General features: G+C 33.1%; 1 protein-coding gene across 1 annotated transcript; it reads right to left on the bottom strand.

Annotated features, from left to right (window-relative positions):
• Window positions 1-10,819: 10,819 nt before the first annotated feature.
• On the bottom strand, window positions 10,820-16,537 carry LOC111885137 (wall-associated receptor kinase-like 1). The gene is made up of 2 exons (XM_023881418.2): window positions 15,034-16,537; window positions 10,820-12,181 (listed from the first exon to the last, which is right to left on the bottom strand). The coding sequence occupies exons 1-2, from the start codon at window positions 16,481-16,483 to the stop codon at window positions 11,118-11,120; spliced, it is 2,514 nt and encodes an 837-aa protein (XP_023737186.1). The 5' UTR covers window positions 16,484-16,537; the 3' UTR covers window positions 10,820-11,117.
• Window positions 16,538-23,884: the final 7,347 nt, after the last annotated feature.

The following is a 23,884-nucleotide window of genomic DNA, read 5'->3' as shown; positions in this document are numbered from 1 at the left end:
TACCTTAAACCAGTTTGTTAATTACGGTAAAATGTGATATGATTGTAGCCATACTTGATAGAATAGTATAAAACGACGCTCAAAGGCATCGAAATGGTATGACATTAGTCACCCATAGACCTGCAGGTCCCACTTTAGCCAGCAGCAAGGTTTAGGGTAGTCAATCCCGTATAGATCTATACACCAACTCACGCTCTCCCTCCAGAAGACTCTCGTTGCAAAACGTAACACAACAGTAGATTTCCATGCCATGAAGTAGTGGCTCACATTAATGTTATAGTGTTCTAGTGTTTGTATAGTATGTTCTAGTGTATTGTATGTTCTATTTGTCTAGTATGTAGTATGTCCTCTAGTGTATAATGTGTAGTATGTATTGTTTCTCATTATAGTATGTACTGTTTCTCTTTATAGTGAGTATTTTCTCTCGTTATAGTATGTTTGAATTGACTCATGTATGAACTAACTATTGTATGTTTTATTGTTCTAGAAATAGTATTAGTGACTTCCTAAACTCTACCTATTATAGTTTACTAGAAATGTTGTTTGTATGAATGAACATGTTTGTACACCTTTGTTACCCAAAGGTGTTGAACTGAAAGTAGAACTTTAATATCCATATACATACACATAATATATAACTAAGATTCAAACGACCGTCGGACAAACAACGGAACACCCTAATACCTATGTGTATGGGTAAACTGTGTGTTAATGTGGGTAGATAACTAGTGGACGACATTATGTTATTATTTATGTATATTCACTATTCCAACTAATACCTATATATTAACTACTAGACATCTTTCAATATCTGCCCTTTATTTCTATAAAATCCCCCACATACGTATATTCCCTACCACCACATCTTATACATCTTACTTCAAAACCTCCCTTGTTCTTTCCTAATACAACTATCATTCCATCAATGCTATGGTGAACCTATAAGGTCCCATCTTTGATGTGGTCATCTTTTAATTTCAATTTGACATCCAGGTAATGCAACTCTTTCATCTGATGATTTGGTTCAAGGAAGATTAGAATACTTGTTGCATGTCACTCGACTTCCCACTCCTCTTGCATAACCTCCCTTGTCCTTTCCTAAGACAATTGTCATGGCATCAGTGCCAAGGTAAACCTGTAAGGTCCCGTCTTTGATCTGGTCATCAGTTGTTTTTTGCATAAAGTATGGAAATATTAAAGTAATTACATAAAAATTAAACATGGTTGAAATCAAAACAAAATTTGTAGTCAAACTTACTAGTTTATCTTTAAGATGTTCATTTTCAAATTTTCCATCTTATTTAGCCTCCCCTTCAACCACATCATAAACAGGAGGGTTCTTCATATGGTTTAATATCTTTGACTTCGATCTTATAATCATTAAACAGACAATTAATTAATAAAGTTAAAAGAAACATAAATGAGAGTATGTTGCTATTAACAAAAATGAACAATTCTCATTCACACATATGTATCCACCTCTTCCTATCCTATGTTTATAAAAAAAAAATTCTCACATGCTTTTTTTTTTTGCTTTTGACTTCACCTAACCACAATGAAAAATCAAAAATGCCATATCTACATGCCAACACAATATTATGAAATGTATGCAGACAGAAAATAATCAAATTTATAGAAATAACTTAATCGTTTTATGCCTCAAAGTTTTTATGTGTCACAAAAGCAGCCCAATCTGAGTACTCAAGAATTTTTGTATACTTTGTAGGGACTTCATTCGTTGTCTTAGGTGTTGTAGGTGTTCCTTTTTTGGGCAATATGTACCTTTCTCGAAGTTTCCTTCTTTAATTATTTAGAATTTGACCAAGATGATGCATTATTGAATTTTTAAATGTGTTCTCAAGCTCGAAATATCGCTACAAAATGTAACACATTGTTGTTAATAGTTAGAAATAATGTAAATGCATAGATGAATAATTAAGGACAACGTTAAGTAATGTATTCAATACCATGATTTCACTCCATAGGTCATCTCTTGCTGGTAAATCCACTTACATACAAGATAGAAATTTTAAACCTATATGCTTACGGATTAGGTCTCCTAAAACACTAGCAAACACTGCTCAGTTTGTCCCTGATATCCTACCCATGTCATCGATTGTGAGAGGGTTCTTTACTCCTTTATCATGCTGATTACGAAACTTATGTAGCTTGGTTATGCCTCTCTTAACTACATTTGTCGCCACTATGTCGTCGTTTGCAGCCTCATCTTCAAATTCCTTACTCTTAGTTATAGTCCAGACCCTCGTATGTTGTAGTGTATGCATTTTCGTCCAAAGGTTCCATGATTAGTGATAACATAGATTAGTAAAAGATAATAAAATTTTATGGTTAGGGTTTTTGGAAAGGATAGAATATTTGGAAATGGTGTAAAAAGCTTCTGACGAAAGCTCGTTTCAGAAGAAATAATAACTAGGTTCATGATCTGCATGGTGTGCTGAATTCAAAATTTTCGTTTAAAAAACTTGAAACTTTAGTTGGCGCCTTCTTATTTGGAGAGTGTTCTTGAAATTTTTTGGCGTAGAAACTGAAGAAATTGAATTTTTGATTGCTGACAAATGATACAATAGATTGAGGATCCTAAAATTAGGAATCTTAATCGTGAATTAGTTTAGATAGTGTTGACTTCAAAATTTTTGTCCAAATTTTGGCTCTAAGGCATAATTAATATTACCGGTTTTAAATATATTAACAATGTAATATATATATATATATATATATATATATATATATATATATATATATATATATATATATATATATAATAGATGTACATTTAAAAAAATATAATAAATTTTATGAAATATTTACATTTTATAAAGCTATAATTAATATAAAAAAATTTATAAAAAAATATGGCAGCAAGGGCATTTGTGTGTCTTATTAAATATAGATGAAAGTAGTCAACGACAATTTATTAAAGATGATAATGCTCATTGATGACGTATAAGTCAAGGGTCATGTTAAGACCCATTGAAGATATATAAGTCATTGATCATGTGGTAGCTGCCTATAGTGCCATGATATGATCGATGGATGATATTTGGATCATTGGTCATGTGGTAGTTTCTTATAGCATAAGGGTATGACCTATCGATGACATATGGGATTGGTGTTGTGGTAGTTGCTTATATTGTCATGGTATGACACATAGATGACATATGGGTCATTGTTCATGTGGTAGTTTATTATAGTGTCATGGTATGTCCCACAGATAACATATTGGTCACTTGTCATTTGGTAGCTGCTTATAGTGTCACCCTATGACCCATAGATCATATATGGGTCATTAGTCATGTAGTAGTTGCTTATAGTGTCAAGGTATGACGTAGGGATGACAACTTGGTCATTGATCATGTGGTAGTTGCTTATAGTGTCATGGTATAACCAATGGATGACATATGTGTTATTGTCATGTGATAGTTGCTTATAGTGTCATTGTTTGACCCATAGATGGCATATGGGTCATTACTCATGTGGTAGTTTCTTATAGTGTCCTGGTATGAACTGTGGATGACATATGGGTCATTAGTTATTTAGTAGTCGCTTATAGTGTGATGGTTTGACCCATGGATGCCATATGGGTCATTGGTCATGTGGTAGTTTCTTACAGTGTTATTGTATGACCCATGAATGACATATGGGTCATTGGTCATGTGGTAGGTGCTTATTGTATCGTGGTATGACCTATGGATGACACATGGGTAATTGGTCATATGGTAGTTGCTTATATTGTCACGGTATGACCCATGGATAACAGATGGGTCATTGGTCATTTGGTAGTTGCTTATAGTGTGATGGTTTGACCCATGGATGACATATGGGTCATTGGTCATATGGTAGTTGCTTATAGTGCCATGGTATGACCCACGATTGAAATATGGGTTATCGGTCATGTGGTAGTTGCTGATAGTGTGATTGTATGACCCATGGGTGACAAATGTGTCTTTGGTCATGTAGTAGTTGCTTATAGTGTCATGGTATGACCCATGGATGACATATGGATCATTGGTCTTGTTCATTGGGTGGTAGTGGCTATTTAATTTGGAGTGTTCAAAATATTTACCAATATAATTGAATAGGGTATATAAACCTTTTCATAACGAATTAAATACTTTAAATCTGTCATGGAAAGTTAATCAAAATAAATGAAACATTTTTTTTTACTTTAGTTAATTTAAAAACAATATACATATAGAAATTAAATAACAAACAATATAATTTAATTTCTTTTTGGTAATTTGAACCATATATATATATATATATATATATATATATATATATATATATATATATATATATATATATATATATTGAAAATCTCATTTCCTATTTATCATCGATTAAGTAACCAAAAATTTAGCATATGTAGTTACACACATAATAAGATCATATCAAAAATAGATTAAAAGTAAATAACATTAATTCAACCTTAAATCGACATCATTGAAGAACCATGTTTAGGAACTCCTTCATCTTGATGTTTCTGGCCAAGATTATCATAGAATCTATTAAATGTTGATTCTGATCTCTCGTGTTTGACTTCATCGCACCCATCTCATATTCTACATGCATTATATTGTCTTAGACTTCCTCCTTCTATAGAGCATCTAGAACTTCGTTGATCTTTGTCTCTTCATTAAAAAATTATTGGAGAAGAGCCTCGATTACTGTCATTCTTGATTCCAAACTTTCTAGGTCTTCTCGAATGATGGCGATGAAATCTTCATTCAAGGTTTTGTTTGACGCAAGATAAGACATTAATTTCATTTACAGAGGTAGCTTTTAATTACTATTAAATTTAGAAAAGATGGTTTACAAAAGGAATTGTTATTATTTCATATATGGGTAAACCATGTGTTAATGTGGGTGGATACTAGTGGACGACATTACGTTATTATTTATGTATATTCACTACTCCAACTAATACCCATATATATTAACTACTAGAGATCTTTCAATATCTGCCCTTTATTCTTATAAAATCCCCCACATACGCATATTGTCTACCACCACATCTTATACATCTTACGTTCTTCCAAACTAATGGTTTCTTCATCCAATGCTAACAATTCTCCGGATATTCTGTCTGAAGTAAAGAAGCTTGCTCTCACCAATAGTATCGATGAGGTGTACTTATGTATTCACGTGAATGGTATCAAAGCAAGGCTTAATACTTCCATATAGAATCAAGAGGAGAAGAAAAGGAAGATTGCGGCAAATAACTTGATTTACAAAGATGTTGTATACAAATATCTTGATGATGAGATCAAGGCGGAAAAATAAGAAGTAAAATATCTAGAAGACCTTTTTGCCATGATTAAAATGATAAATAAGAAATGTAATAAGCTTAGTAAATAGATTAGATCTTGATTTTTATTTGATATTTTGTCATTTTAGTATTTAGACTTTGGATTAGATGAGGATGACGGCCTAAAGAGTTTTTGCAACATGTGTAATTGGTAAGTAGAGTGTGGTAAACTTTATAGGATAATTAGGTATTTGGCTGATCATCATGAATCGTCAGAAGAGAGCGAATCATCAGAAGATAGTTTGTAATACTCTTTGTATTGTACATATATTTCTAAGTGGATGCATATATATCTTTTATAAGACATCAAGAAATATGGTTTAAATTATTAAGTATTATTGAATTTCAATAGTGTTTACATTAGTTTAGTTAAATTTAATTGGTGTGTTATAATTATCATTTCAGTCATACATGTTAATTTAGTGTAGGTTACTTTATTGACAATGGTTGTATTTTGTATACAATTTTATTTTGTTTAGGTTGTTATTTTGTTATAATAAATTTTCTATGTTTTTTATGACCTATAATTATGTATTTAATTTCGTTAATAATTTCATGTATGTTGCTATATTTATCGTTTTCAAATATCGAATGATATCTACCGATACTTTGACCTAGTATTTATCCACTGCATCAAAATCACAACCAAGGGTTGTTGAAGGTTCCCTCATACACTCTTTCTTTGAAATTTTGTTATGTGATTCTCAATATCAGTTAAAACTGTCTACAAATATTTGAAATCCATACAACCACTTTGAAATAACAAGTGACTAATAAAGATCATTTGGATACACATTTGTGATATGGTGTGGCTATTCGAAATCAACACAGTAACTTTGATATAACATGTAACTAAACAAATACTAAAGATTACAAATATATTGTCACTTGATTTACAAACAAGAACACTCAATGTGAGCAATATCAAGCTTAATGATTAACATTTTTTCATCATTGTTACTCTAAATAATAGTTACGTGAATACTTCGCCATGTGACTAATAAAAATCATCTGATACACATTTGGGATATGGTCTGGCTATTCGAAATCATACAACCACTTTGAAATAACAAGTGACTATACACATAAACGGTAAGCTAGCTATAACGCACGCTCAACTTCAATAACACTTATAGTTATGAGACCATATGTACCAAGTTGTTACTACACTGAAATCATGTTAGACAAACTCCAATTTATTTGTTAGCGACATAAATATTTACATCATGTGACGATTTATGACATCTGGACACTTTTTTTATACTCAAACATATTTGTCACTTTTTTTTTATGTATAGAGTAACTAATGCATTGAACTCAATCATCTATATTCACGCCTCCCAATTAATAAGTGGCTGAACTTTCCGCTAAAATATTTCAGTTCACTTCAACTACTTAAAGTATCATATGAGTGACTGTCCGTTTTCGGCGTCGAGTGACTAAAGCCTGTTTTTTTGTAGTAGTGAGTGTAACACCTGGAATTTTATCAAGAAAAATTATGACTTTGGTTGTACAAATATCATGACTCGTATTCATAATAAACATCTGGTTTTACAAAATCCTTCACAATTTATCAGAGTTTATTGGTGTTACCAAATATAGACTTTGCACCTAATCTACAAGCTCAGGGATTTAATCCCAATAGTTGGCCTAATATCCCCTTAGAGAGTCTTTTCCAATGTTTCCCAAAGAAAAACCATTAATAGTGTTTCCCGAAGGAAGCCTATAACAAAGTTTGCAAAGGAATCACATATCAATATTACCGAAGGAATTATATATTTAGTATTCTCGAAGGAATCACATATCATTATTCCGATAGGAATCACATATTCATTATTCCCGAAGGAATCACATATTCGGTATTCCTAAAGGAATAACGTATTCAATATTTCCAAAGCAATCATATATTCTGCATTTCTGGTGGACCAACATAATATTTTTCCCATAGGAACCTTTAACTATAAATATTCTGGTAGGAATCATATATCCACACGCATATTGAATATTCTCGAAGGAATATTTTAACGATGTTTCTCCATCGGAAACTTTTTCTCAAAACCCTACTCCCGGGAACCCTTTAGCAATAAATCCCCTGGTTAGAAAGTAATACCTTCCTAAAAAAGCCATATGTATATTAGCGAACAATAATGTGATGAATAAATAAAATAATAATTGTGGTGAAAAATAATAAATACTAATTATTGCTAATAACAAAGGCAATGCAAGGCGTAGATTAATGTATGCAAAGTATACTAGGAATAATATATGTGATGTTTGTGAAGAAATGTGATGTATTGTGTGGAAACATGTTATGTGTTTATTCTGTGATTGACTTATTTGTATGAGATTTGTGTGTTTCTTTCCTTGTTCTATTTGTAATTGGCTCACTAAGTTGTTGACACTTCATCTTGTTGTGTTTTTTCCATGTTATTAGGAGTGTGACTTTGTGAGGCAGGGAACTTTTTTGGGTAGGTTTGATTCTATTATGTTGATACGACTTGGACACATCTTGCTGGTCGTCATTGTGGTTTGATTAAACATATTTAAAACGTTTTTTTTTTTTTTTTATTTGGGTTGTTTTGGTTTTAAACGTAATGTTGATGATTGATTTGAAAATGTTTACTTTAAAGACTTATGTTTCAAATTTCCGTTAAAAGATGTTTTCAAATTAAAGAATTTTTTTTCGTGAAAATCACGGTATTACAAAAGGTACAATAGATTTTTTACAAATAAGTCAAACTATCAATATGTAAACTAAGGAAATTAAAAGAAAATAATTTAATCATGCAATGTTTACCCCCAATTTAAGCCTACACTCTTTATTTTCTTCGCTCTATTGGCTCCTCCAACGATCTACTCCGTCTGCACTCCACATTGCTAAGAGGCAGCCGATCGATGACTTGTCCAAGTAACATTACTGTTTCGATTTGGAAAATAAATTGTGATTTTGCTATGTGATTGATTTTTATTGCGGTGCAAAAATTCTGAAACAATGGTAACTTAAAACTAAGCAGAAGTGATGAAATGCTTGAAGTCATGAAGAGCGAGTGGACAAGGTTTATGGAATAACAGGTCGGTCCAGATACATATTGGGCCTCCGAGAAGAAAATAAGGGCCCCCGATTCTATATAGGCAAATATAATAAAATTTTGAAAAAAAATATCATTTATAATAATAATCAATAATATAATCCAAACCAGAAATATAGTCATAATATTTAAAAAAAAAAAAAAAACACGAGTACAAAAGACAATAAATTTCTTTCTTTATTAGATTCAAAACTAACAAGATCAATTTAATTTAACATTTATTTCTTTATACATAATATTGCCAATACCTTTCTCTATACAAATTTATATAGAATTCACCTTAAGTAATTCTTCAATAACTTTAGCTAGCTTTGTACAACTTCAAAGTAAACTTGTGTCTATAGATGCATGTTAACCTTAGGTAATCTTTAGCTTTTGAAACCTTCTTACTTATTTATGCATCTACAAATACAAGTTGTAAAATAAAACCACTAGATAACAATAGTCATAAAAATGATAAATCGACTACTCTCTACAGTTGTAGAGATGCATCTGAATAAATCGACTTCACAAATCTGAGAAGCAAAAAATTAATATAACATAGAATGAGAAGAAAAAAAAAAAAAAAAAAAAAAAAAAAAAAAAAAAAAAAAGCTGATACACAAGCTTTCAGAAACAAAAATTCTGAAAGAAAAATCATACCGTGTTAAGTTCTTATCTGATATCATGCAAGTCACAAGGATTCGAAATCAACATAGATAATCGAGAGTGCGAATCATAATGAAAATGTGAGATTTTGAGAGGAATAGGGGTTAGAAGCGGGGATGTCGATCGTGACCGTAAGAGAAAGCAGAGCAAGTTGGAAAGCCGTGTATGATTCATTTGATTAATTCTTGAATTTGTTATCAGAGGTATGTCAATTCACGAGGTCGAGGTGGAGATGTCGATTTAGTTATCAAGGATTTCGATTCAATTAACGATTCATAAGGTGCCCTAATTGGCTAATTCTTGCCTCCTTTCGGTCCTTCCCATTCCCCCACCCGCATAACATTCAAATAGAAACAGTACAATTTGTTTTTTGGGCCTAAATTGAGGTTGGACCAATATAGGACCCTAACAAACATGTATATATATATATATATATATATATATATATATATATATATATATATATATATATATATATATATATATATATATATATATATATATATATATATATATATATATATATATACTACATACCTAGAATTTTCGGGCCCTTCAGAGATGTGGGCCCTAGATAACCGTCTGGGTCACTCATCGTTTGGACCCTCCTGGGGTATAAACACATTTGGAGGCGATAAACTAAGCATATTAGCATGTCGTCAAGAAATAATGACATAACCTTCAATTAAGCACAAATGGCCAAAGAAGATACGCTGTGAAGATTAGGAGTGGAGAAATTAGATGCTCTAAGTTACTATATCTGAGTTTTATGAACCCTAATCACATTGCTTCATAAAATGTTCTGATAAATATTGGTGGATCTTTCTTGGTGTATCGGATGAAAAATGAGACGATGAAGACTATAGCAAAGATAGGAGAAAGTGGTGGAGGCTTTGTTCGTTGCACAACTAATGAATTCATAAGTTTAAAGAAAGATATTAACATAAATATAAGCTCAATCTAAAATAAAGTTACCAACATTCTAAAATATAGTGACCAAGATTATCTGCTTTAATTTTAAATTCAATTAATTGATTTAGAATTCACTTACCAAATTACCGTTATTCCATTAATTAATGTCTATTTTTTTTTTTCTAAAATTAGTTGGTTCCTACATCCATATAATAGATATTGGATATATATATATATATATATATATATATATATATATATATATATATATATATATATATATATATATATATATATATATATATATATATATATATATATATTAAGTGAAAACTTATGTACTATGTTCCTTGATCAGATGAAAATAAAGTTTATATCTGCACTCCATCAATTTATGGCTCATCCACAACATGTTTCCTTGGAAAATTTATACAAGTTTACAAAATAAAACAAATAAAGAATGCTTCCCATAAAAGCTTATGAAATTTATTAAGAATCCATTAACAACACAAAACACCTAATTATTATGATACTAAACTATCAAATGTAGTTAATTTGTTCTTTTATCATTTATCTTTGAATTGTATTAAAGATTTTAATAATTTCTTTTTTGAGTACTCCTTACATTATTAGTAGATTTCAACTGTATAATTTTAATGCCATACTGGACGACATGTCATCGAGTATAAATAAATGAGAAAATTATGGCATACTGGATGTCGTAGTGGACGTTAAACCAGAAGATTCAACAATCGTTTAAACAGTCGTAATTCACTCCAATGGTGTATTAAGAACCCAACAAAATTGTTTATTTTTCTATTGAATACAATTAAAATATAAATGATCCAAAGAGCAATAATATTATTGGTTGTCATATCATGACATTAACCCAATTTCGATTACAATAAGCTGAAGAATATGTTTAGGAGGAAGAAGAAATAGGTACAGAAAATACTATACCTTTTAACGTTTACATACAACTTATTAATCATCACACTATATAGCTTAAGGCTTACTTAAGAAAACTAATAGTTATCATGATTCATCGACTAAGGTTGTCAATGATGTCAAAAGTTGACTCGACATAAGTTGATGTTGACTGCGATGCTTTCTCAATACTTCACAAGTCTAATATTATTTTAAATTGTGGTGGGAACATGTGACAATCTCACACCTTCTAACTCGATTGCAACTTCTTTCATTGTTGGTCTGTTTTTCCCATTTAAATTCAAGCATCGCATTGCCAAATTAGCTATGGCCAACAACTCATTCCTAGAACCCTCCTTAACAACTATTGCATCAAAAATAGACATGACACGTCCTTCTTCCATGGATACCATAAAGTATGTAGCCAAACTTCTATTTTCACCAAATCTAGTTAATGAAATTGGCTTTTCTCTTGTCATGAGTTCAAGTAAGACAACTCCAAAACTATAAACATCACTTTTTTCAGTAAACTGGCTTGATTGGAAGTACTCTGGATCCAAGTAACCAAATGTACCTTTCACTAACGTTGTTAAGTGAGTTTGATCTATTGACACGAACCTTGAAGTTCCAAAGTCAGAAACTTTGGCTCTATACTTTTCATCCAAAAGTATATTAGTTGTCTTAATATCTCTATGGTATATTGGAATAGAGGTAGCCGAATGTAAGTAAGAAAGTGCTCCTGCAACCTCTGTAGCGATTTGCAATCTCATGTTTAAAGAGATTGGAAATTCATTGGTTTCATCTTGAAGAAAGTCATACAAGGTACCGTTTGAGATAAACTCGGAGACAAGCAATGGGACCTCTGTTTCGAGGCAACATCCTAATAATTTGACCACATTCCTATGATTGACTTGGGAAAGAATGACCACCTCATTGATGAATTGTTCTAATTGGCTTTCATCGACAACCTTCGATTTCTTAATAGCTACAATCCGTCCGTTGGCTAACATGCCTTTATATACTGTACCTTGACCTCCTCGACCAAGAATTCTATTATCATTAAAATGGTCAGTGGCCTTCTCTAGTTCATTCGAGGTGAAAAGTATGGTTTTATCAACTAAACTGTTGTCAATTGTTTGTTGTTGTTTAAGAAGTAGACCACCATTTCGTTTAAAATACCTTTGTTTCCTTCTTTTGGCGCTAATATTCTTGATTATGTTGTATAGTGCATAACTAATCACCATTAGAATAAGTAAACCCAAGGTTAGGCTAGCACCTGAAAATGAGGCATAAATAATACTAACAATTTAATATAGTCCCTTAAAATATTGAACTTTACATAAATAAAAATGGAATTTTTATACAAAGTATCTTCAACCGTCGATATGGACTACACTTTTTCTACTAATAAATATAAGAAGTTTTAGTTAGTAACTTTATTTTTAGGTGAAATTAATGGAACTATTAACACCCTTGTTATTGTTTTTGAAATTAATCTATTGTCAGTTGTCCCTAATGTATAGATAATGGAAAATTAAACGGTTTTATTTCAAATTTAAAAATTAAATTGTTTCTTCAAATTTAAATTTGACTTGATAGTTATACTAAATAAAGGTTTTATTTCAAACTTAAAAATTAAATTGTTTTTCTTTAAATTTAAATTTAACTTGACAAACTTTTATTTCAAATTTAAAAATTAAATTGTTTCTTAAAGTCTAAATTTAACTTGATAGTTGATACTAAATCTATCAAGTCAAATTTAAATTTGAAGAAAACAATTTAATGGTTAGATTTGAAATAAGACCAATTACTTTTCCAATGATCTTTACATTCCGAACAAGCGTTGCAAAGTTATGGGTTATTTTTTATTTTTTATAAATAAATAAATGTTTTCCATAAAAGACATATATTTTGATTTTTTTTCTTATCTAAAAGTATTTTTTTCAAAAGGAACAAATTTTTATTTATTACTTGTTATTTCAACCGTAAACAGGTTATCAACATGTAAAGTGAAATTTTGTTTTTCTATAAAAACCATATATTTTGTATTTTTTCGGTTTATGTTTCTTCTTGTTGTACACCATATTTGGTCCCCTAAAACGATTACTTTCTCTCCAAGGAACATAGCTTAGTGAGAAATGTAGAAATGAAATTATGTTATTTTTAAGGATGAAGCTCATCTCTTTATATATTATTCCGATAATAGATTCATAAGATTGAATCTATTTTCAAATGTTGTGCCATTGCTAGTTTCATTAGTTTTGATGGCATGTTTATTTTACCGGTGTATTGGGATAATTTTACAAGTTGTTATTGTTTACCATTAAGTCCATTGTGTCTGAAGTATTTTTCAATGTTTCACAATGAGTATTAAATTTATTTGGCACTGTATGTGTGGAAAATCTCAGACATTAGTTAGTTTTTACATTTAGGGGTGTTTGGCTTTGCTTTTATGAGGTAAAAGTCATTTTTGTAAAAGGACTTTTTGTAAAAGAACTTTTTACAAAAGTTATTTTTTAAAATGTGTTTGAATTGACTTTTGAACGGAAAAAGTCAAAAATTAAAGTGTTTGGTTTAACCTTTACATGTAAAATGATAAAAAAAAAAAAAGACATGTTTAGGGTAGATGAGGGGTATATTGGTAATTTAATATTTTTAGCTGGTGAAAAGTTGGGAAAAATCAGGTAATCGTGACTTTTCAAAAAGACTCAAATTACTCTATGGGAAAATCATTTACAAAAGTCCTTTTTCCTTTGCCAAACATCTTTTGAAACTTTTTCTAAAAGATAAAGTCAAAAATCATTTAAAAAGCTAAGGCAAACACCCTCTTAGCACTGTATATATTAAGCATTTCAAACATTAGGTTTATGTTGGTCGTTAATGGTAAAAGAATAGGTAATGTTTGAGATCCTTCATACATACAATGTTGAATAAATTTAGTATTCATTGAAAAAACAAAGATAAACACTTGAGACAAATTAAACTTATGGGTAAATAAAAAATAACAAATTACATGCAAAACTATCTTTGTACACCGTTAAAATAAACATACCATCATGAAAATAGCATTAAACAACTTTTGGAAACATACTCAAAGTTGTGAAAACAACCTTGGGGAGAGATGCACATTTCAAACCGTTTTTTTTAAGCGAAGGTAAAAAACGGACCAGTTTTTAAAGCCGATTAGATTAAATCGAACTGCCACTTAGTAATAGGTTGTAACAAATATCTAAAACTGTTTTTTTGTTTGTCTTTCACTGATTTTTTTACTATAACCGAATCAAACAAGTTTTTTTAACCAAAAAACCTGTTTGTTTAATGCAATTTCATTAAAAAAACAAAAAATCAAACCAATTATAACATAAACAAGTGTAGACATAAACAGATTTTTGGAAACAGCTTTCTAAAATCAAACCGATTATAACAAAAACCAGTCTGGACATAAACCAACCTTGGGACATGAGGTAATAGACGAACTTCATCATCACAATATCATAATTCCATTTCAACATTCGCTACTTAGTTTGTATTATAAGTTGATTGTTTAATTTGACATTTGTATTCTTTTCATATATATTGGCTTTCTTACTTGGCGCAACTGATCTCATAGCTTTCTTACTTGAAAAGGCCTTTGTATTTTAATTTGATATTTGGATTTCATTTTGGCTTTCTTACTTGGATTAAATGATATCATGGCTACCACTATGTGTTTCCACTTACCGGTCTCTTTCAATATCCAAAAAAATATAAAAATAATAATAAGCATATCAACTACAAAAAAGTTGAAAAAAACCTTTGTATTTTAGTATGACATTTGGATCCTATTCGTATTGGTTTCTTACTTGGAGTAAATGATCTTATTAGCTACCACTATGTGTTTCCACTTACCTGTCTCTCCTACACCAACCTCTAATGTTAAACGAGTTGATATTCTGACTCAGAAGAAAGGGGAAATCTTTTTCTTTTTCTAGTTAACAAAAATACTACAAAATTTGATAGAATATCATTAATTAAGAAAAATAAAATCACCTTTTTAAAGTAAAAAAACTATAATAAATTTGCTAATTAAAGAAAACAAACAGAAAAAGTAGAAGGAAATGTTATTGATGACAAGTTCAGAGAAATTACCTAGAATAACGCCGAGTGACTTATTGCTGCTTCCACGAAAGTGACAACTCATGCCTGACGTCGTGTAACGGTCAGGGAAACAAATCCCACCATCTTGTTCACAGCTTATGCATTCTGTTGAAACTTCTGGTCTAAAATAACTGGTGCTGGTGTTATACGTCCAACTCAGTGTTATCGGAACCACTTGTCGAGAAAATCTTCCTTGATTGAATGAAATCTTATCCACCAAGAACGCAGACCCACAGCTTCCATTTCCATCATCTCTTTCCAATCCTGTTAGATTCAAAGTAAACGACTCGAGATCATAGGGAATAGTAGTTTGGCAACAACCCTTTCCAAAGCAACCGTTTCTATAGCTTTCACTATTTGTGTCATTGCTACACGTTGTTGAACAACCACCGACAATAGTCCCATTTTCCACCATAATAGCAGCACTACCACACCCCTCAACCACAAACATGTTATCCGATCCGGAAATTCCAAAGGGACTTCCGGTTAGGAAAAGGCTGTTAGTTTGGATTGGATTCTTGCAATCAGAAATCATGGGGACGTTAACAGTGATTGTATTTTTTTCCAAACTTACACTCAAAACCTCCATGTTGTCGAACGCAGATAAATAAGGTGTCAATGACTTGCAATCGACATTGAACCAGTTCCCATCTGAACAATCTCTTTTAATCCCGAAAGGGGATGGAATAGATACATTCCCACATGTCTCGTTGCATCTTGTTGAGTTTTCATGGAATGTTTCGTTCCACGAAAGTGATATCGGAACAAAATGGTCTTCAGTAAAAGATTTGCTAGAAAAACTTCCTGCGTAATTTGTATCTACCAAGAAAGCACACCCACAAGCTCCATCTTGATTCTGTCTTTCCAAACCTGTTAGATTGAAGGTAAATGATGAGAGACCATGAGGAATTGTAGTTTGGCAACAACCGAAACCGAAGCAGTTATTTATGTCACTAACAGTGTCCTTGCCACAAGTCGTTGAACAACCGGTGACAATACTCCCATTCTCCATGATGGAAGCACTGCCACAGCCCTTAAAGACCAATCTGTTACGTGATCCGGAAAATCGGAAGGGACTTTTGCCATGGCTGGTGATTAGGACATGATTGATATCTTGGACTGGATTTTCGCAATCAGCACTAATCATAGACATGTTAATAGTGATTGTGCTCACATCCATATACAGCACCTCGGCGTTGTTGAAGGCAGATAGATACGGTTTGTTGGTGAATGAAGATGGATATGGTGGGGAGGAATTACAATTAAGTGTGTACCATTCGTTGGCAGAACAATTTCTTCCAAACCCGAAAGGGTATGTAATCTGGACATCGCCACAGATGACAGGACATTGTGGCTTGCCGTAATAAGCTTCGAGATGAGCTTCTACTAATGTTGTTAGCAAAATCAAGATGAGTAAATTTAAAACTTGGAACGGCTGCATTTTGGTAACAACAACGATTGAAGGCGCAAGGAATAATAATCAAAACCAAGTGGATTTTTATGCTAAAAGATAATATGCTTTATCTAATTATTTAATGGAGATATTTATTTTATGGTTGACTATAAGACAACTTTATTTTTGGCCATTTTTCTTATTCCGAAAACAAGTGGAGATTTAAAATAGTACACAATAAAGCACGCAACATTAAATACTCTTTTCATTCGAATAAGGACAATATAAATATTTTTTTGGGTTGAAATTAATAGGTAAATATTATGGAACTCATAAGGAATTTTGATTGGAGAAAAAGGAGTAAATTACACGAAACATCCTATGGTTTGGGGTAATTTGCGTATTTTGTTCCTAACTTATTTTTTTAACTCGGAAGGTTCCTACTGTTTGTTTTTGTTACGTGGTTGGTCCCTTCTATTTGTTTTTGTTACGCGTTCGGTCCCTATATTTCCTAAAAAGACTATTACTTTAATAGGGAAAAATGATGGGATATGTAGGGTAAGGTGAGGGGAGTGGGGTTGGGAGTGTGTTTATTTAAATAAATTAAAAAATCAAGGGCAAAATAGTATTTTTAGGTAACATAGGGACCAAGCGTGTAACAAAAACAAACAGTAGGGACCTTCCGAGTTAAAAGAGAGAGAGAATTGCAAGAATGGCCCTCACGGTTGTATTGTGTATGTTTTGTGTTTTTGGTCCTTGTTCCACGATTGTGTGACCCATAAACTACTCGAGAAAAAGAGAGAGAGAGAGAATTGCAAGAATGGCCCTCACGGTTGTATTGTGTATGTTTTGTGTTTTTGGTCCTTGTTCCACGATTGTGTGACCCAGAGTGATCTCCTTCTATTTTGGTCTTGTATGTTATTGCTAAACTTTTCTTTGGACCGAAGACGTGCCAGCCCGTTCACATAGAGGCGACGTTGTTCTTTGACAAAGGGTTGCACGGGACGATTGAGGACATTGTGATTTGTTGTGGCTCTTTCTTTGGTGACATACAATGGCGAATTGATTCCCTACCCATTATGTTTGGTGGTTTGGGTTTGTATACCGCAGTAGAGGCTACCTCATATGCTTTTGTTGCCTTAATAGCCCAATCTTAGGTGTTGCAATACCACATCTTATGGAATAGCGACATATGTGCCCCCCCCCCCCCCCCTAAATCCCACAACATATTGGCGGGTGTCTGGTTTCGTAAAATCGTCCAAGATATAGAAATGCATTTCGACATGACGACTCGGACAGAAAGCAATTTTCCAGTGTTTATGTATACCACATGCTCAATATTTTCTTCTAGCTATCCATATAGATGGGCTTGGCCAACATATGTCTCATATGGTGCATCGTACTATCCTTAAATATCGGCTCATGGTCCCTATTTTTCCAAATGATGAGATATGCCCGGTGTGTCGCAAACAATGTTTGGAATCTTTTGGAGAGCATGCAGTTTATTGTAATGAACTCCCATGGTTCAAATAGGCATGATATGGTTAGGGATATTTTGTTTGACATATTTAAGCGTGCCGGGGTTTCTACCAAGAAAGAGGCTCCTATGAATTTTTCACTAATCCGATAGATGGAAGGTTAACCCTTAGATTGGCTGACGTTTTGATTTTTGGATGGGTTGGAGGGAAACACACTTGTATTGACCTTCCATGGGTATCCCCTCTCTTGGGCTTGAGGGCTGGGGGTTTCAAGGTGGAGCATGCTGCTTTAAAAGTTGCTACATGCAAGGTCACAAAACATGAAAAGACATGAATGGAAAATCAACATGTGCTCATACCATTTGCGTTTGATACATTTAGTTTCCTCATGTGGGATGCGATGGTGCTTCTTAATCGAGTACAACAGATCATGCTTAGCAATGTTATATCCCCTAGATCTATGAATGTAGTTTTCAAAAGAATTAGTTTTACCATACAAAAAAGGCTTGACGGCGCAGCTTCTTGCCCGTTTTCCTTTTCACTGGTTGTATTGTGATAACTAAGTTCTAATATATTTGAAAAACTATAAGCCTAAGATGCAAAATACAAAATTGTTATCTTCAGTCCTTTTGGGGTTTTTTTATAAATTTGATTCATAACAAACTTGATATGACTAAACTGCTTTTTAATAATTATTTTTTATTATATACCTAATTTCTATTTTAATTATTGTATGGCCCACAAGTAGGGATTTCAAAAAGTCTCGTAGAACCCCGTTCCCATGGGGGTCTCGTCCTGTCTGGGGTATTTATTAAAAAAAGTCAGGGGCAGGGGCAAGGTTAACACCCATTTTAATTTCGGGATGGGGACGAGGGTGGGAAATCTCACGACGAAAATGATACTTAAAATTGACATTCAAAATTTTGTAATGAAACTTAAAAGTGAAAAAAAAATGAAACAAAAGAAGAGTTAGAGAAATATGTAGGGATAATTACATAAAACCCTTAACTTTGGTAGAAATGTGCGGATATACCCTTTTGTGGATTTTTGGCTCACTAATACCAAATACTTGAAAAAAAAAATCAGTTTTACCCTTTTGTGTATTTCTGGTTTATTAAAGACCTTACGTTTGACAGAAATATTCAGTTTTATCCTTTTTTCTGACTCATAAAATCCCTTAAGTTTGGTTTTCTATTTCATTAAAGCCCTTAAGCTTGGCAAAAAATTTCGTTTTACAGGATAAAGGTACAAAAAGGGTACAATTGAAAAAAAAAAAAAAAAAAAAAAAAAAAAAAAAAAAAAAAAAACTTTTGCAAATATTCGGTATTAGTGAACCTAAAATCTACAAAAGGGTAAATACGTACATTTCTATCAAACTTAAGTGTTTTATGTCATTATCCCAATTATGTATATTAACTTGTCGCAAAATCGTGAAAGTATAAAACATTGATGATTCTAGTCATTTTATAAGTTATTATATGTTAATTAGACATTAGTTATGAGCTTTACGGATGTAAGTGAAAACAAAGGAAAATAAGCCTAAGATAGATTTTTACATAAAATATTAAAATAAGAACTTTTGGGCATTAGAAAACTACTCAAACGTGGGTGTAAAGACAAAGAATTTTTCAATGGAAAGAGGACATATTAGACCACAAATCAAAAAGAATCTACCATTCAAGCAAAGATGAGAAAAACATGGACCTATAGATTTCAAGAAATACAAATCAAAAAGAATCTACCATTGGGGTATTCTAGGTATTTGAATGGGATTCTGAGTTTTGGTTACTATTTATTTGTAAAGCTGACCAGTAGTAGCACGGGTTTTAGAGCAACATGTCGTTTCAGTTTTCCGTTTGTCTGTGAGGTGAGTCTTCTTACCACCTTAAGTAGGTTGAAGGATCGAAGGTCGACTAGCCATATTGTATTAGAAATATCAAAATCGTATAATATGGAATTAATCATATTTGACGATGGACTAGTTTCATAAACTTAATGAGTTTTTATGACTCATAGGAATATATAGGAATATCATGATCGAAAAACATATGACGAAAGTGTCATTATGAAAAAAAAAATTATGAAATTTAATAAAAGGACATCGTGTCAAATAGAAAAGTAATGGGATATAAATTTGTTATAAACTTAACAGTAAATTACTGAAATCATCCCTATGGTTTGATTAAAATTACATGTTTGGTCCCTAACTTTTATTTTGCACTCGGATCGTCCCTATGGTTTGATTTTGTTGCGTTTTTATGGTTTGGTCAAAATTGCACATTTGGTCCCTAACTTTATGTATGAAAGGGACAAAAAACGCAACAAAATCAAACCATAAGGACGATCCGAGTGCAAAAGAAAAGTTAGGGACGTGGTAATTTTGACCAAACCATAGGAACGATTTCAGTAATTTACTCTAAACTTAATAATGTTGAGTTCCTAATATAAATGGAAATAAATTATATAGGATTCACAAGCAAACACAAGGACACTGGGATAGTCATAGTTGGTTGACCAAACTATCAAGGGGTGAATATATAATGAATATTTTACAAAGGAGTACATGTAAAAATTGCAATTCTTTGATGATACATTCTTTTAGTTGATGTTATCTTTGCTTTAGAACTTACTATCCCTTAATTGGTACATGGAACTATACTAAGTGTTTTTATTGTTTTGAAACTTAGTCTTCCTTATTGGTATTAAATTGCAAAGCATAACCACGTGTGTGGAAAGTTTAGATACCTAACTATCAAAGGTATGACCTTGGTGGTTAAAGGAAAATCTAACACGTATGAAATAAAAGTAAGACAAAATTACAAAAATAGTCTTTATAGTTTGCCTAAAGTAACAAAGTCAATCCCTATTAAAATTTTGAAGCAAAAGGTTCTTGTGGTATGCAAAATTTTCACGGATGGTCGTTTTTACTAACTCGATTCGTTAGTATTCAGTCGTGAGGGACTAGATTTGTAAGGATATTTTCGTCTTTTCAACTATTGAGGGACATAATTCGTATCATTTGGTAAAGTACATGGGCCATTTTTATAATTTGTTTTAAAATAATATAAATACAAGAAAAATATGAGAGGATATTCAAATTTGGGACCTCCTTTCCCTCTCCCTAATGCGCCAAAGCTCTAACCAACTAGGGTAGACCCAAACTTGTTTTATATTTCCAAAAAACTAATTAGTATTATCTAATATCGTAAATTCATTAATAATAATTAAAAAAAACATATTTTTACAAAAAAAATTAATACAATAAAATAAATTTTTAGCGTATTGTAAAAAATATTTTTTACAAACAATTTATTTGTTTTTTTACGTATTTGTTTTACGTAAAATATACTTTTTTTATGTATTTAAAAAAATACGTTTTCGTATAATATGTTATTACATTGCTATTATCCTGTAACATCCCGGAATCGCAAGAGTAGAGTTGAAGGGCTAAAAGTGTAAGTTTCGGAGGGTGACTCGGCGAGTCCATGGATAGACTCGGCAAGTCAGGTCGCGGCTATGGTCGCGTGTCAAGTGGCCTACTCGGCGAGTCCAAAGATGGACTCGGCGAGTAGGTGTTGTATGGAGAAAACCCTAATTTTCGGGGTTGAGCCCTATATAAAGAGCATTATACCCCTCCACAGCCTCCCTTATTCCCCCCTTGAGTTCCAGAAACCCTAAATTCATGGAGAGTCCATTTGTGGAGCAAATTAGAGCTTGGAGAGGTGTTGGTTGAAGAAATCTTGAAGGAGAAGTGGCTTGGATCAAAGGGCTTTGCTTGGATTCGAGTTTGGTTGCTATTGAGGCATCTTGTGGAGGTAATACTTTCGTTCTTGGGCTGTGCTTTCCTAGTTTCTCATTTTGGGGTTGTGTGGGGTGCTTGGTTGTGTGACATCTTGATGTTGGAGGATGGATCTGAGGTTGCTACCTCAGATCTGGAGTGGAGAAGATCTTAAGAGCATTAAAGCCCCTGTTCTTGTGTTGTTGATGGAGCTACCATGTCCCAAACCTTGGTTCTAAGGTGAATAAGGCCTAGATCTCTTTAGATTCACGTAAATTTTGCCACTTTATGTGATGGATGGATTGTAGGAGGTTGGATCTATGTTTTGGATCAATTGCATGGCCTGAGATGCTTCTGTATGGATTCAGACCGGTGGTACTCGTCGAGTCACATGGGGCGACTCGACGAGTTGCTTGAAGATGGGCTGGAACTCGACGAGTTGGAAGAACAACTCGGCGAGTAGGTTGAAGATAGTCTTGGACTCGACGAGTCCATTTGGACTCGACGAGTCCATTTGGACTCGACGAGTCTTGTCGAGGAAGTCCCAATATTTCTGGTTGAGTCGATGAATCGGTGAGTCAAGGGATGACTCGGTGAGTTGGGTGCGAGTGGACTAAGAGTTGTTGGACTCGACGAGTCTTGGGGTGACTCGGCGAGTTGGGTCGCTAATTGAGGGAAGTTTTGAGCATAAGGACTCGGCGAGTCATCGGGTTGACTCGGCGAGTAGGGTCAGTCAGGGGTTGACTTTGACTTGTCCAAGGTTGACCAGTTGTCTTCCAGGGGTATTTTGGTAATTAAGGGTATTTATTGAGTTGTATGTTTTGATGTTCAATGGAGGAGTTCGTATCAGAGTTCGGAGCAACGGGATCTTATCCTTTCAGCCGACAGTTTCGAGGTGAGTTATCCTCACTATATCAACAGGGTCTAAGGCACCAAGGCCGGCCCTTTATTGAATTGAGATTTGGATATGGTTATTATGTTATTGTTTAATGTGTCTGCATCCCGGTAGCTAGGATGGTACATGCTAGGAGACCTTGTTAAGGTCAGTTTCCCGATATATATAAGTGATGCTATGCTAGTGACCGGTTAGGTCGGTAACCTGGGTAGGGTAATGATATGCTATGTGATCTGTTTGTTCGGTTTGTTGGCTATGACTGTTATATGATTGTATGTTTTGTGCACATGGTTGTTTGGACTAGAGATGGGTTGAGGCGGGTCCTGCTTTGTGCTGTAGGCCAAGATACCCAGGGCGGACCGGTTATTCCGAAGGCCCAGCAAGCGGTCCGGATAGGCTGTAGGCCCCACGAGGGCGGACCAGACGTGCCGAGGCTCGGAGAGTGGACCAGGCCAACTGAAGGTCCGATGCGGGTGGACCAGTCACACTGTAGACTCAGAGAGTGGACCAGGTGGGTTGAAGGCCCGATGCGGGCGGACTAACCCCACTGTAGACTCGGAGGACATGACTAGACCTGGAGGATAGATCCGGTGGACTGAAGGCCCGATACGGCGAACCAGTCACACAGTAGACCCGATATGCATGGCTGTTCTATGTTCTGTTATGTTATGTATGTTTTATATGTTTTGGACCGGAAGGTCGCAGCCTGGAAGGGCGTATTCGTGGTTGGTATTTTGGGGGTATCTCACTAAGCTTTCGGGCTTACAGTTGTGGTTTAATGTTTTTCAGGTTCTTCAGGAGACCGTGTCAAAGCGAAGGCATGATCGTACCGCTCCTCATGATTTTGTAGCAATGTGATTCTGGGAATACTCTAATGATTTGTATTGAAAACCTTTTTGTAAACATTTTAATGAAAATCGGGTTGTTTTGAAAAATTTAAATTGGTTGTATTTTTCGGATGTTACGTATCCAAAAACTCATTTTTACATTTTCATATAAAAATAGGTTCTTTTTTTCTTTCACATAGAACAAAAAGCTTTTTTATAAAATACGTTTTTTTATATATTTAAAAAATATGTTCTCATATAATATTTTATTACATTCATATGATCTTAAAACATATTTTTACATTTTCATATTAAAATAAGTTTTTTTTTTCTTTCACATAGGAAATTTTTTTACGTATTCATTTTATGTAAAAATATGTTTTTTTATATTTTTAAAAAATATGTTGTCTTAAAAAATATTATTACATTGTTATAATATGAAAATATACTTTTTAATACATAAAAAAACGT

The sequence above is a fragment of the Lactuca sativa genome, chromosome 2, assembly GCF_002870075.4.
Source record: "Lactuca sativa cultivar Salinas chromosome 2, Lsat_Salinas_v11, whole genome shotgun sequence".
Lineage (NCBI taxonomy): Eukaryota > Viridiplantae > Streptophyta > Magnoliopsida > Asterales > Asteraceae > Lactuca > Lactuca sativa.
This window is presented reverse-complemented; position numbering and strand designations above follow the sequence as displayed.

Excerpts from the sequence above, each read along its gene's own strand:
- LOC111885137 (XM_023881418.2), bottom strand. The coding sequence starts at position 16,483 with ATGCAGCCGTTCCAAGTTTTAAATTTACTCATCTTGATTTTGCTAACA. Across the intron at positions 12,182-15,033 it reads GTCACTCGGCGTTATTCTAG|GTGCTAGCCTAACCTTGGGT; the intron begins GTAATTTCTCTG and ends CCTCATTTTCAG.